The sequence below is a fragment of the Heptranchias perlo genome, chromosome 22, assembly GCF_035084215.1.
Source record: "Heptranchias perlo isolate sHepPer1 chromosome 22, sHepPer1.hap1, whole genome shotgun sequence".
Classification (NCBI taxonomy): Eukaryota; Metazoa; Chordata; class Chondrichthyes; order Hexanchiformes; family Hexanchidae; genus Heptranchias; species Heptranchias perlo.
In genome coordinates this window covers 44,305,650-44,320,989 of record NC_090346.1, presented here as the reverse complement: position 1 = coordinate 44,320,989, position 15,340 = coordinate 44,305,650, and the positions used below count along the sequence as shown (strand labels likewise).

Genomic DNA, 15,340 nt, shown 5'->3' with positions numbered 1-15,340 from the left:
GGCAAAGTAGCTTTGGGAGAGAGCTCCAGAGAGGGAGGGTGCATTGACTGAGTGATCGGCCTCAGGGAGGGTTACAGGAATGTAACAATCCGGAGTTCCAGTAATGGAGGGGGCAGGCAGGGCCATCGAGGGATCTGAAGAGTAGGGTTTTGAAGCTGATTTGCCGGGGCTCTGGAAGCTATTGGAGTTTGGCAAGGATGGGGTGAAGAATGTGTGGGGTTTTCTGGAGGAGAGGGTGCAGTCTGTGGTGTGCTGGATTCACTGAAGCTTCTGAAGGGTGGAAGCAGGAGGCCAGCGAGGAGACTGCTTGAGAGCCCAGTCTTCGAGGTGATGATGACAAGAGGCCTTGCAACATTTCCAGCTTCAGTACGAGCGAGGTGTTTTAAACAAGACTGCCTCATTCAAGACGCCCAGGTTACATTGGCTGCAGACAATGGTGCTGTCGTTTCCTTAAAAATGTAGATGAAGTGATAAAGAAAAAAAGAATGGAAGACTGGCATTTATATAGCGCCTTTCATGACCATAGGACATCTCAAAACACTTTATAGCCAATGAAGGACCTTTGAAATGTAGAGACTGTTGTAATGTAGGAAACGCGGCAGCCAATTTGCGTGCAGCAAGTTCCCACAAATAGCAACGTGATAATGACCAGATCATCTGTTTTAGTGATGTTGGTTGAGGGATAAATATTGACCAGAACCCCGGAGAGAACTCCCCTGCTCTTCTTCAAAATAGTGCTGTGGGATCTTTTAAGTCCACCAGTGAGGGAAGATGGGGCCTCGGTGTTATAGGAAGAACCAAGAGTTAGAACCTGTTTCCAAACAAAATCCGATTTTACAATCTTCTTCAATTTTATTACTTATTTACAATTTTTTTTAAATCTCTCCTGTTTGTTTAGTGCCTGTCTGTGATCTTTGCCTTTCCAACATTATTTACTAACTAAATTATCCTTTTCTTTTTGCATTAGGTCCTGAGCAGATGACACAGCAGAAATGGTCCTGGACTAACCTGTTCTGCAGTACTAAGTCAAACAGAGACAACAGGCCCGTACAATGCAACGTCGCTGATATCTATGAGAACCCATTCTGGGCCCGAGTGTGTTGTATAAATGCAATCATTCTCATGTGCGTGAACATTTTCCTGTATGCGTACTTTGCTTGAAAGAGGAAATTATTGTACATCTGAAACAAGCCTGAACGATAGATTTTATGGTGTGTGATGTACACAGTGGCATTTTCAATGGAATATGCAGAACAATTGATATCCGCTAGGTCCCCTCACCTGAGGAAAATCCCCACAACTGTGTGAACAGTGTATTATTTTTGCTTTACTCCCTATCTCTGTAACCTTCTCCAGCCCTATAACCCTGCGAGATCTCTGCGCTCCTCCAATTCTGGCCTCTTGCGCATCACTGGTTTTCTTCGCTCCACTGTAGGCACCTGCAACTGCCTATGCCCTAAGCTCTGGAATTCCCTCCCTAAACCTCTCCGTCTCTCTACCTCTCTTTCCTCCTTTTAAGATGTTCCTTAAAACCTACCTCTTTGACCAAGCTTTTGGTCACCTGTCCTAATATCTCTTTATATGTCTTGGTGTCAAATTTTGTCTGATATCGCTCCTGTGAAGCGCCTTGGGACGTTTTACTACGTTAAAGGTGCTATATAAATGCGAGTTGTTGATGTTGTTGTACTCTACATACAGCTTTGAGTCCCTGAATTGCTTATTTCCACACACTGGCAATTGATAAATAGTTTTAATTGAAAAACACTAACAAGAAAACCTGTCATGGTGTGAAATACAGACAGAAAATGCTAGAAATACACAGCATGTCAGGCAGCATCTGTGAAGAGACAGGGTTCTGACATTTCAGGTGTGCGCCGTATTTACTGTTTTAAATTTCAGATTTCCGACCTTTGTAGTTTTGATCTTATGTTATGGTGTGATGTGGGTGACTTATGTGCAGTTATTAAAATCAGCTTTTGTTCAAGATATCCAGGCCCATGAGTACGTTAATGTCAGCATCAACTGACCGCTTGGTTAGCTGACTATTAAAACTAGCAGAACTTTTCACTATTGAAATCGGTTTATAAAGCATCCTTTTATCATTAACCATTTTGCAGGATGAATAGCAAATACTAACACAGAGAACTAGAAATTGGTTGATGCCGTGCCCGTTTTACAGGCATGAAACTGGCACCACAGCGTCCAATATAGCGGGCAGTATGCACATTCTGCACCGGAAGTGTGCCACCCGCCATATTGGCGAAGGCAGAAAAACAGTCATCCAGCTTGAAACAAGCGTTAGGCGGTTTACATATACAAATAAAGGATCCAACAGCTGGTTGAGACCACCTCCCCAAAATTGGGCTGCCTGAGGAAAATCAGCAGCCTGAGGAAAATCAGCAGCCTGATCAGCGGTGCTTAAAGGGACCATTGGCAACCCCCACCAAAAACCTACCTGAATGTCGAGCCGGGAGAAGGAAGAGTACTCCTCCCACCCCCCGCCTCCGCTGCATTGCCAAAGACCGTTACCGGCTCCCATTCGTCCCTCTCCCGATCACTCCCCTCCCTCTCGATCGCCCCCTCCCCCTTTAGATTGCTTTCCCACCCCTTCCAGATCACCCCCCCCCCTTCCTCCACATGTGTCCGGAGCTCACCGGCATCAGTTGAATGAGGCCCGAGGCCCAATATCATCCTGGCAGAAGGACCATTCCCTGTGCCCAGTTTGAAACCAATTTCCAAGCCAATAAGTCTTGTGATTGCTAATTGACTCAGACAATCATATGATGGCCGTTTGTTAGCTGAACAAAAAGATGAAAAAAAGAACTGTATTAATTTTTAGTGAAAGAACTGGATATCTCCAGTTTGAAATTTAAATGAATGCATAACACATCTAACTACACTTATCACTCAAAGTGACATCTTCTGCTTTCAGCACAGGATAGGTGATATTTTTGAGTTGTCAAAACATGATAAGTTAAAAAGTGCATGGGATTTATCTTACTCTGTCAGTTCTAAAGTTGCTTCCGATTGCCCTGCAGCAGTCTAAGCTAAATTTACCGCTGCATATAATGACACCGCTATTCCCGGCCAGAATAGAGATGATTGGATAATTCCCCCATCAATCACGCCTGGAGACCGCACTGCTGTAAGTGACTGGGATTGATTTTACGCACATAATTTGTATTTTGTAACCATACTCCACTGACTGCACTTTGCTGGAGAAATCACCCTGCTTTTATCAGGAGAAGTTGCTGCAGTTTTGGTCATGAGTTCTATTTGCTGTAGTTCGTAGAGACTCTTTTTAAATAGACTCTGTAGACTGTTTGCCGTAGTGCGCTGATCTAAACAGACTCTGTTTGCTGAGTAAATAGACTCTGTTGTAAAATAGACTTTTTGCTGTGAGTCCTGCCGTAAGTTCCGCCCCATCTCCAACTCATTGGCTGACACAGTGGTGTCAATAGACACTCTGAAAATACTGCATTGCAAGCAGACTTGCTACTTTCTCAGGGACTGTGCCTGGGTGTGTACTACAGCAGTTTTACAGGCCTCATAAGCAACTCTTAATCCTTTTTACAGGGTGATTTTAGGAGACAAAAACCCTGAAACAACATCCCAGACAAGCAAGAGAAAAGGCAAAACTTTGGGGTACTGTACATTTTATTTGTTTCATTCAAAATTAAGACGTCCTTTTGTTTAATAAGAACAAAACTAGAAAATTTTTTTAAATGTCTCTTTTTGACAATGACTCTAATTATACATACAAAATGGGGAGAAACGCTGTCAATATTTTCAATCACTAATATCAAACATGCGTTGCGAAGTTGACAACCAGTGATGGTTTATATTTCCTCGGACCAATTCTCAGGATTTATTTTAAATTCTATATTAAAATAAGTTTGCAATGATCCAAGTACAAAGCAAATAAAGTTACGCACAAAGTTTCACAATAATAGTCAGAGAAAGAAGCAAATAGTCCAACTACTTGTAGTTTTGTGCTTATGTAAAGAAAGACAGAACTTGCATTTATATAGCGCCATTCATGAACTCAGGATGTCCCAAAGCGCTTTACAGCCAATGAAGTACTATTGAAGTGTAGTCACTGTTGTAAGAATCAGGTTTGACGTAAAACAGAAGACGCAAGTATGAAACTCGGTCTTTCCGCCCATGTTCAGACTCAGCTGCTGTCAAGAGTTACTGGATCATTGGTTGAACGTAATTCCGTGGGAAGAAGCCCGTGCGACCTCTGCACCTTCCTTTCCACCAGTTCGGGTCCACGCTTTCCACAACCTCAATGATGTCGCCTCGGTAAAAGACCAGCTCCGTAGGATCTTGGGGGGAAAAGTCGAAGCACGCCTGGACGTGCCCGGGTTTCTGCAACTGAAGCGTAAGAGTGATCGGTTTAAAACGCCCTGAGATCAAAAGTGCAAGATTTAGTCATCTAAATAATGCAACACGGGAGTGGTGAGGGACATCCCACTGTAATTGTCAAATGAGGTACTGGGTTGTAAAGGGTAGAATTGCAGATAGGTTAGTGCTAAAGAACCAGAGGGGAGATGAGAATTTTTTTTTACGCAGCGAGTTGTTACGATCTGGAATGCACTGCCTAAAAGGGTGATGGAAGCAGATTCAATATTAACTTTCAAAAGGGAATCGGATATATACTTGAAAGAGCAGGGGGAGTGGGACTAATTGAATAGCTTTTTCAAAGAGTCAGCACAGGCACGATGAGCCGAATGGCCTCCTTCTGTGCTACATGAGTCTATGATTCAACACCAGATAATACCTCTATCCACTGGGCTATTGTAAGAGCTAGTCCATAACTGCATTCTATTACACATTGGTCCGGATGGAAATCATGTAGTGTAATACCATAGCCAAATACATTGATAAATATATAAACTAAGAGCAGAGTGTATTGTACATCAGAACAGCACCATGTGGTCAAACATCATTTGTAGCACCCAGGACTGAAGAAATAAACACTCACAAGATTTACGTTGCTGACTTAAATAGAGTTCAACAAAGACTTTGGAAAATATTTGGTACAATTAGTTGTCTGGAATAATGGAATTTATTGGAAAGTTAGCGAAGGAAAGACAGAATCTGACAAATGGAGCCTGACTGACAGCTTGGGGAAAAACTGATATACCCTCGTTCTCTCTCTCTCTCTCTCTTGCTCTCTCTCTCTCTCTCTCTCTGTATTACAGCAATAAAACTTGCCTGATCAAGGCGCTACAAGAAGAACAATGGCCATTGCATCCCTTTAAGAGGCAGAAAGAAGAAAGCATGTGTCCTGCGGTATAAGCAAGAAAACAAGGCAGGGAGGTTTGCACTGTATGGTAGACACTTGCACACACTAGGTGCACATGAGATTACCAGGGACTGGTCTTAGTTAGTGCTGGTGACAATTATGGTTGAAAAAAATAGAAGAGAAAATAAAGTCAATCAGGATCTACTGATTAGGCGATGCCAAGGCTGTACTTTAAAAGTCTGAACATTGTAGGGGAGAAGCAAAGACATAAGGAGGTAAGTTGTTCCATAGTTTTAAGGCCCTGGGAAAAGAACCTGTAAGAATACGTATAGAATTAAATATTTCAATTGGATTCAGGAAGAATATAGTTCTCCCTCCCCACCGTCCCCCTCATATTCCTCCGTGACTCTTTCTACAATCAACGTACCTCTTCATCAGGTTTTGTATCTCTCAGGAAAATCTGTTGCTTCTTTGCAATTGTTGTGGTTCTATAGAAGTCCACCAGCTCATTCAGGGAATGAAACTTCTCTTCCCACAAGTAGTATTTGCCTTCTTTATCACGAAGAACCTTAAAGTGCTGCACATGTTTTCCATAGCTGTGGAAAGATGACAAGCTGTGTGAGGATGGCAATCAATGTTCCAATTATTGATACTGATAGACACAGCACTGGTTCTGATATTAGCAGATCAATTCCCTAACACCTATATATAATATTCATCTGTCAGCTATTTTAACACAGATGTTATTTTAAATGGGTATCCTAACCAACACCAAGTCATGTTCATCCATCACCCCTGTGCTCGCTGACCTACATTGGCTTCCGGTCCCCGAACGCCTCAATTTTAAAATCCTCATCCTCATTCAAATCCCTCTAAGGCCTCGCCCCTCCCTATTTTTATAACCTCCTCCAACTTACAACCCTCCGTGAACTCTGCATTCCTCCAATTCTGGCTTCTTGTACATCCCCGACTTCCTTCACCCCATCATTGGCGGCCGTGCCTTCAGCTGTCTAGCCCCTAAGCTCTGGAATTCCCTTTCTTAAACCTCTCCACTCTCCACCTCTCTCTCCTCCTTTAAGAGATTCCTTAAATCCTACCTCTTTGACCAAGTTTTTTGGTCTCTTGTCCTAATGTCTCCTTCTTTGGCTCGGTGTCAATTTTTTTGTCTGATTACACTCTTGTGAAGTACCTTGGGACATTTTACTATGTTAAAGGCACCATATAAATACAAGTTGTCAGTTAATGCCCTCACTAGAATCATTAGACAAAGGACGATCACACAATTTATCTGCTGATATCACCAACAGAAATTTCTTTCAACCCCAATACTTTCACAGATGTAATAATGAGGACATTCTTGTAGCATCAAAGAAATACACCATGATCAGGTTCTACAATGGTTTTAATCCCGGGGAATTCCTGATAAAAATAAATTCTTCTTCATTTATTTCTAACTTTCTTTCAGTGGAGCCTGTCAAGAAACAAAATTGCTGGTCTTGCTGAAGGAAAAATTATTGCATGAGATAAACAGAATGGCAAGTTACTTGAACTGCAGCCACCAGTAACATGCAAAATGCCATCCACATTTGTCCTTCTTCAACATATTACAATAGGAGTAGTTTTACATACTATGGGTGTGATTTTAGTTCAGAGCCGGAAACCCAGCGCATCCATAGATATTCAAGTGGGGAACCCGGAAGTCAAATGAGTGATTTGCAATCTGCGATCGCAACTCAATTGAAGGTAAGTATTTGTGCTTCTGGGTTTCCAATGCGCCAGGCAGACAGATTGATAGGCTGGTTGCCTGTCGGAAGGGAAAGGAGCCACAAGTCAGAAAGGGGGAGAGAGAGAGATCGAGGGCTGTGGGCGACATCGGGTGGGCCTTGGAGAACATCAGGGGGTCCACCATTGGTGGCGGGGGGGTCCATCGTTGTGGGGAAGGGTCCAGCATCATGGGTGGGGGGAGGTCAGTTGATCGCGGAGGTCCGATCACACCAGGTGAGCTTGTTGGGCCTGGATGAAGCACTCCTGCTCCTCTGGACCTACAAGCAATGCAATAAAGGAACTCACCTCATGGATCCAGCCCTTCCCACCTGCTTTCACCTGATATGAATCAGAAGTGATGGGAAATTCAAACAGGTAAGGTTAAATTTGTTTTACATTTGTAATACCCAAAAAATGAAGTGCCTCAACTATCGCAGTGAGGTACATTGTCCCTTTAAGTATCGATCCACCGGCTTTAAGTGGGGACGGGACATCTCGGTTTCTGCTGCGCTCGCATGCATCCAAACGCGCCTGGGTTGAACCCGGAAGTGGGCGTGTTGGAGCCGCGATGCAGTCCCGCTCCAAAAATCTACTATTTTTACTGCCAACCTGCCGCCAACCCACCCGTTCTTGGGGATTAAAATTACCCCCTTTTTGTGCACAGTTGCATTTGAATTTACCTCTGTGAATGCGTTTCCCATTCTGGTGCGAATATATTGAAAAACTATCAGCAGTATTTTAGTATGGACTTGTGGGTTGGACAAACTCATTTCATATAGGATGGACATAGTGAGACTGTCACCCCAAAATTCAGGGCTGGATAGGAACCCAGGTCTCAGATAAAAGGATAGTGTGCTAAGTCATGGCGTTGCCCAGTCCCTATTTAAAGAAGTAAATTCAAAGCCATCTGTGCAAAATAGGAGTCCCACAGCAATGCTTGGAGAGGGAGTCCAAGAGTGGCACTTGGGAGGGGCGTAAGGGGAAAGCTCGAGCGTGATGTTGGTTGGGGAGATGGAAGAAAGGAATCCCAAGAGAGGTAGTTGTGGGGAGGAGGGAGAAAGGAAAGCCCAAGAGTGGTGCTTGGGGGCAAGGGAAAAGAGGAAAACCCAAGCATAAACTAGGGGGAATAAAGCCTGAGGTTGGCACTTGTGGAGGAGGAAAGCCCAGGAGTGGTGTTGAGAGGAGCAGGAAAGAGGAAAGTTGAAGAACAGCACAGATGGAAGGGGTAGAGGAAAGGAAGGGGAAGAGAAAAGAGGAGACTGGACCAAGCACAGTGCTGGGAAGGTGGGAGCTGCAGATAGATATTGAGAAACCAGGCGGTAAGAAGTGTTCCAGCATGAGCAGAATGGGTGTGGGGTATATTGTCTTTGGTGCTATGAATTGGGGAGATGGGTTGCGGGGGGGGGGGGGGTGAAGAGAAGGAGGAGAGTGCTGACATGAACGGGTGGGGTTAGATGGGTATATTGTCTCTGTAAACTGGGTTCATGTTGGAGGAGGTGAGGGTCTCTGTGAAATGTTGGTGTTTGGCATCAGATTCCAAAAACAAAACTTTGCGAAGACTTAACCAGCCATGAAAACAGGATCAAATTTTAACCAGATTGAATCTGATTCAGGTCTTATGGTACAATCAGGCATGACTGGAATAGAATGTGAAACCAATTAAATAAATGGTGAGCTCGGTTGCCAGGACAATATGCAAGACCCACATTGATTACAGAGCTCTGTCTGCTGCTGAGATTGAATCAATAGCAGCTGCTAGTATCAGAGGACACTCCAAGCATGCAGAAATTATCATTGTTATTCTAACATTTAGTAAAAAAACAAGAGATAAATTTGGAATGGAAAAGAGAAAAAACAGCTCCATTCTGGTTTTATTAACTGTAACAATACAGTGTTCCAAATAATTGCCTTGACAGAATATTTTATATGCAACAGTACTATGGCAGATAAGGACCAGTGTTGCATAAGATGCTCAAATTGAGGAAATGTAGTACACAGAAATGCTGTGCCATTATAGACTTCAAGAGGACATGCACAGGCTGGTGGAATGGGCGGACACGTGGCAAATGAAATTTAACACAGAGAAGTGCGAAGTGACACATTTTGGTAGGGAGAATGAGGAGAGGCAATGTAAACTAAAGGGTACTATTCTAAAAGGGGTGCAGGAACAGAGAGATCTGGGGGGTATATGTGCACAAATCATTGAAGGTGGCAGGGCAGGTTGAGAAAGCGGTGTGAAGGCCTTAGAGAGGGTGCAGAAAAGATTTACTAGATTGGTTCCAGGGATGAGGGACTTCAGTTACGTGGATAGACTGGAGAAGCTGGGGTTGTTCTCCTTGGAGCAGAGAAGGTTGAAAGGAGATTTGATAGAATTATTCAAAATCACTATGTCTAGAGCCTAGACAGAGTAGATAGAGAGAAACTGTTCCCATTGGCGGAAGGGTCAAGAACCAGAGGACATAGATTTAAGGAGATTGGCAAAAGAACCAAAGGCGACATGAGGAAAAACTTTTTTACACTGCGAGTGGTTAGGATCTGGAATGCAATGCCTGAAGGGGTGGTGGAGACAGATTCAATCATGGCTTTCAAAAGGGAACTGGATAAGAACTTGAAGGGGAAAAGTTTGCAGTCCTACGGGGAAAGGGCGGGGGAGTGGGACTAGCTGAATTGCTCTTGCAGAGAGCCGGCACGGACTCGACGGGCTGACTGGCCTCCCTCCCTGCTGTAACCATTCTATGATTCTATGATTAGTAAGGTGCTAATGGAGTATTGGCCCACACAAGGTGAGTTTGTGATCTGTTGTTGTGCTTTACAAATTGGATTGGTTTGTGAGTGCTTGGTACTGATTTAGTTACTCTTCGTAGTAAAGGATTTTTGCTAATTTGGATGGGGTCCTGCTTGAGATTCTTACAAAGAAAAAAACTTGCATCTGGTGATAACTGCAATAGATCATCAGACAACCAAGAACTCTTGTGGGAATACTAAATAGATATGTGACTGGAGAACTATTACTCAGGTGCAGAGCCCTTTCCCAGTAGAAAACATGAAGTGTTTATTCCAGGGTCGAAAGACATTCTGAGCCCTAAGGTAAAGGGATTCAAGGTTGTGATAAGTTGGTTTGTCTGGAGGAAGTAGTTTTTGTTGGTGATATTAGCATGAGAATGAGAGCTTCAGCAAAGAATATTTCCTCCCTGGGGTTAGGTCATGTTGAAAGCAGCAGCAAGCTATGAACTTTGTGTTCGAATTCTGGCAGCCACTCTTCAATTCCTTACAGGTGGGGAGCATTCATGATCATTCTGATCGATTTCACAGGGCTACTTGGTATTAGTTTGTGTGCCCCCAGGGCACACAAACTAATACCAAGTAGCCCTGTGTTAAGCAGCAATTTGTTCAAAGGCCATTTTTATAAGTTAATATTTAAGCAACTCCGTGAGCTTAAAATGTTTGCATTTTTATGATTTTTATTCTCGCCTATGGGATGTTCTGAAGTTGTGAAAGCTGCTGTATAAATGCAAGTTCCTTTCTTTTGTCTCTCTTTTCTTTTTCCTTTCTCTCTAGTAAGCCTACAGAACAATAATAAACAGCCGCCTGCCCTACCTTGACTGAAGAATAGGAACACATTTTTGATGGGCCTTTTCTCATTCTGCCTTTCGACTTTTATGGCACGGGAAAGGGCTAAATAGATAGCAGGCTGAAATAGGGGGAGGGAGGAGATTACAAAATCTTGAAAGAATGAGTTCCAAAATCTAGTACTGTAATTAATACTGTACATTACAGTTCTACTCAAATAGAACTACAAATAGCAACAGTTATGACGGTCTTTCAAGATAAAACCATTTTGTTTAATTGAAGATCAACTTGTGTTTAGTTTCCTTATTTAAAAAAGCAACTATTTGTTTCATTTATTTTTAGAAACTCTTGGCATGTGTGCATAATTATGGATTATGTTTTTAAAAAAGCAATTATGACTATTTGCCGTTTGTTTCTATGAGACTAGCAGAGGCAGCAAAACAGGATTACAAGGTTTCACATAATGGCATTGATTTAGGCTGATAATTATAACTTTGAAATTTCCACAAAATGCTTATTCAACAATGAACATGAACACACTGTAAATGCACTTTATATAATGCCAGCATAGCACGCTATGTGGGCACAGAGCACCTGACACTAAGCAACCACAACAACTTGCATTTATATAACACCTTTTAATGTAGTAAAACACCCCATGGCACTTCACAGGAGCATTTACAGACAAAAAAAAATTGACACTAAGCCAAAGAAGGAGACATTAGGACAGGTGACCAAATGCTTGGTCAAAGAGGTAGGTTTTAAGGTGTGTCGTAAAGGGGGGAGAGAGAGACAGAGAGGTATAGAAAGGGAATTCCAGAGCTTAGGGCTTGGACAGCTGAAGGCACGGCCGCCAAAGGTGGAGCAAAGGAAGTCGGGGATGCGCAAGAGGCCAGAGTTCTCGGAGGGATGTAGGGCTGAAGGAGGTTAAAGAGACAGACCAAAATCAAAGCCCCTGTAGAAAATTATCCACTCTTGGCCATCCCATCACTGACATGTGCAGTAGAATGCTTTTACTATTAGTTTCAAATAGGCTTTTGATTGAACATTTTGACGTAGTGTTGAAACCTGAAAGTTTCAGTGGATAACTTTTATTATGGGAAAACTTGGATGAAGAACTAAGGCTTGTAGTGAAGGACAGCACAAAAGTTGGAAACTGTAGGAGCGGAGGCTAGATAAATGAAATAAAGCTGTACAACTCCTTTATTTTCAGATTTAAAATATATAATCCTTGGGAGGTCATTGGATCCCATGACGTCAAATGATTATTTTCTTGGGGGAGGGGGCCATACACCCAGACCCTCCTAGAAAATAGTGTTCATATTCCCAGTCCGGCGTTCTGGCCGGGGGTGGAGGGGGGGAGGGGTGCGGGGGGGGGAGGTTGAGGCAAAGGGTAAGTACCCTGCACCAGAATGGTGAAGTCCGAAGCTCCCGAGATGTTGGGCCTCGGACCTCGTTGTCATAGGGCCGGCGCCGCACCCGCGGCCCGCCATTTTGGGGCCTCAGTAGGCCGCGTAGCGCCTGAAAAATGGGGACAGTACATGGCCCAATTTCTAGGCCCTTAAATCCACTACTCTTTTTTTTCTGCAATACAAACGATGGATTGTTGGTTATACCTATAGCTTAAGTTGTAAGAAGCTCATATCCCACAATATTTTTAAGTATAACTGAGGTAGATTTTTATCCTCAGTGCCTAGTCATTAAGCATTATCTGGTCATGGTGTCAAGAGGAAAATTGGATTGGCTCCAGTACTGACATGCAATCCTTCCAACCCAATATTTCTCTCTATGATTTACCAGATGACGCTTTACACCCAGTTGGTAAAGACATAAATGTGTCCTTACATGTTTTTACTTGCATTAGGCCTATGTTTAGGGTTCCATTTGAGTTGACGGCTTTTTTTGAAACTTTTGGTCAACTTTTACTAGTTTTCTGGATTGATATTTACGTGACAAGTAATTTTTTTAAAAATCAGGCATTACAAAGTTTTTGTCTACATTTACCAAAATGTAACCAGGATTTTCACGAATTGATCCTTTCGTTGCAGACATTGCTTATTTTCTTCATGCCACGGTCTCGGAGGTATGAGGGCAGGATTTGAACTGTTGCCCTCGTGATCACACGACAGATTTCAGTGCCTCTGTCCTCCCCAAATCCATGTGAGGCCTTGAGCTCTTAACATACTGTGGGTTATATTAGATAATCCCCGAAACCGGGCGCAGGGGTCGTGGCCGGTTGTTGAGATGCAGGCAGCACGTAACATTCGTGCTGCCTGCTGATTTACCTGATTGCTGCGTCCAGCCAGCCCTACCTGCGCTGTTGAGTGGCTGCTCACCAGCAGGGGGGCTCGATATCACGAGTGGCTAGCACCACTTAAAGGCAGCCTGCACCTCTTAAAGGGAAGGTGCATTGTGGCTGCTGGAAGAGGTGGAAGTCAATTGGGAAGTGAATCCGTGCTGCAATATAGTGCAGTATGGAGATGATGGGACCTCATTTTTATTGAGCAACAACTGGGCTGCTCAACGTTTGCGGGACTCTGATATTTGCAAAATATAAGATATGGGTCTGCATGGAGTCTGAACCGAGATCAGACATCACACACGTAAAATGCAGATGCAGGTACCATCTCTATGTTTACAAACTGTTGAGTTATTTTAAAACATTGAATAAAGGTTGCGCACTACTAAATCCCACATCCTCCAATCTGCATGCCAGACCCCACCAATCTGCCGAACTGAGTTTGTACCAGGCCTGCGAGAGAGCGTGCACCGAGGTTCTCTGATGATGAACTAGAGACCTTGGTGCAGGAGGTGGACAGATGGAGGGGCATCCTATATCCGCAAGGGGGGGCAAGAGGAGGGAACCAGGCCTTCGGCCCAACCAGTCCATGCCAATGTTTCTGCTCCACATAAGCCTCCTCCTACCCTATTTCACCAACCCTATCAGCATATCCTTCTATTCCTTTCTCCCTCATGTACTTATCTAGCTTCCCCTGAAAGGCATCTATGCTATTCGCCTCAACTACTCCATGTGGTAGCAAGTTCCACATTCCAACCACTCTCTGGGAAAAGAAGTTTCTCCTGGAATTTTTATTGGATTTATTAGTGACTATCTTAAACCTTTAGGGCTGGTTTATCAAGTCTTCAGGATGTCCCAAAGCGCTTTGCAGCCAATGAAGTGCTTTTGAAGTGTAGTCACTGTTGTTATGTAGGAAACGGAGCTGCCAATTTGCGCACAGCAAGGTCCCACAAACAAATGAGATAATGACTGGATAATCTGTTTTTTTGAGTATTAGTTGAGAGATAAATATTGGCCCGAACACCGTGGAGAACTCCACTGCTCTTGTTTAAAAGCGTGTCGTGGGATCTTTTACATCCACCCAATAGGTGCTGTATAAATGCAAGTCTTTCATTTATTTTTACAAACAAAAGTCAACTTAAAACTATTTTGCTTTCTGCTTACTAGCCTGTGATTACCTACCCGAGTGTGTCTATAAAGCTAGTGAGCCACCACCAAGGAAGTGGCTGGTTGTGCTTGATGAAAACACACAATAACTTGCGCCATTGTAAAATCAGGCAGTAAACACACCACTTACACAAACAGGCTCTGTCAAAATTCCAATGTTGGGCTTTTTACGTGACAACGGTTTTGAAGACTTTGATCCAATTATTTTGCACCTGAAATCTCCCCTCCCTCGAGACGGAGGTAGTGAGGTATAAGATACTATAACAAATCTGCATAGATAGAGCTAGGTGCAACGTGCAGGTTAAACGCCTTCCCACGAGGAGACAATGAAGTTCAGATGGGAAAGATCCTGCCCCACCAACTTCTTTCAGGAAGTGACAATGCAAATGGATTACAGTAAACCCTATGACCTGGTGTTACCTTGAATTCCAAAAGGCTATTAATAAAGTTCCAAATGAAAGACTGCTGATTAAACTCACAGCTGTGGGGATTCAAGGTAAATCCTAGGAATGGATAAGAAACTGACTGAAGGGTAGGAAACAAGTATTCATTAGAGGAGTTATGCCAAAATGGAAGGAAGTACTGTGTGAAGTGCCTCAGGACTTGGTACTGGGACCACTGCTGTTTCTAATTGAGATGATGTGGAGATGCCGGTGATGGACTGAGGTGGACAAATGTAAGGAATCTTACAACACCAGGTTATAGTCCAACAATTTTATTTTAAAATCACAAGCTTTCGGAGATTATCTCCTTCGTCAGGTGAGTAGTCACCTGACAAAGGAGCTAATCTCCGAAAGCTTGTGTTTCTAATTGATACCAATGACGTGGAATCAGAAACTCAAGGCAAAGTGTTTCAGTGGGTCAGTCTATAGTTATTCACAGCTCCAGGTATAGGTTTGGACAGGTGCACTCGTGGTGGGAGTGGAAATTTGCTTGTAGACTTAAAGGGCTGCAGATAATTAAAGGGAAATGGCAGAATAGGGAGCAATATATTCCTGCACCTTTTGTAAAAGCTCAAATAGCCATGTTTAAAAAAGGAACCAATGCAGCTGCAGCTAAGATAAGTTGTGATCAAAATACAGCAAACCAGCTACAAAAAAGAGGAACAGAAAAAGAGGAAAGCTTTGATTACAACTAACAGCCCAACAACTGCTTGTATCATAAAGAGAGATTTTTTCAGAGTCGGTAAAGAAAGAACTTGCATTTATATCATGCCTTTCATGACCTCAGGACATCCCAAAGCACTTTACAGCCAATTAGGTACTTTTGAAGTGTAGTCACTGTTGTAA

At 43.2% G+C, this 15,340-nt stretch overlaps 2 protein-coding genes across 2 annotated transcripts in view; one reads left to right on the top strand and one right to left on the bottom strand.

The window, feature by feature from the left end:
* slc5a10 (solute carrier family 5 member 10) overlaps positions 1–1,986 on the top strand; it is a 92,968-nt gene extending 90,982 nt beyond the window's left edge. Inside the window, exon 15 of the mRNA XM_068003434.1 lies at positions 968–1,986. Within this exon, the coding sequence (XP_067859535.1) occupies positions 968–1,161 (194 nt within the window). The 3' untranslated portion in view covers positions 1,162–1,986. The remainder of the gene's footprint in view (positions 1–967) is intronic.
* A 1,653-nt stretch (positions 1,987–3,639) lies between these two features.
* LOC137340725 (GRB2-related adapter protein-like) overlaps positions 3,640–15,340 on the bottom strand; it is a 37,824-nt gene continuing 26,123 nt past the window's right edge. Inside the window, exons 4-5 of the mRNA XM_068003435.1 lie at positions 5,679–5,847; positions 3,640–4,377 (exon numbers count right to left, since the gene is read on the bottom strand). Of these exons, the coding sequence (XP_067859536.1) occupies positions 4,192–4,377; positions 5,679–5,847 (355 nt within the window). The 3' untranslated portion in view covers positions 3,640–4,191. The remainder of the gene's footprint in view (positions 4,378–5,678; positions 5,848–15,340) is intronic.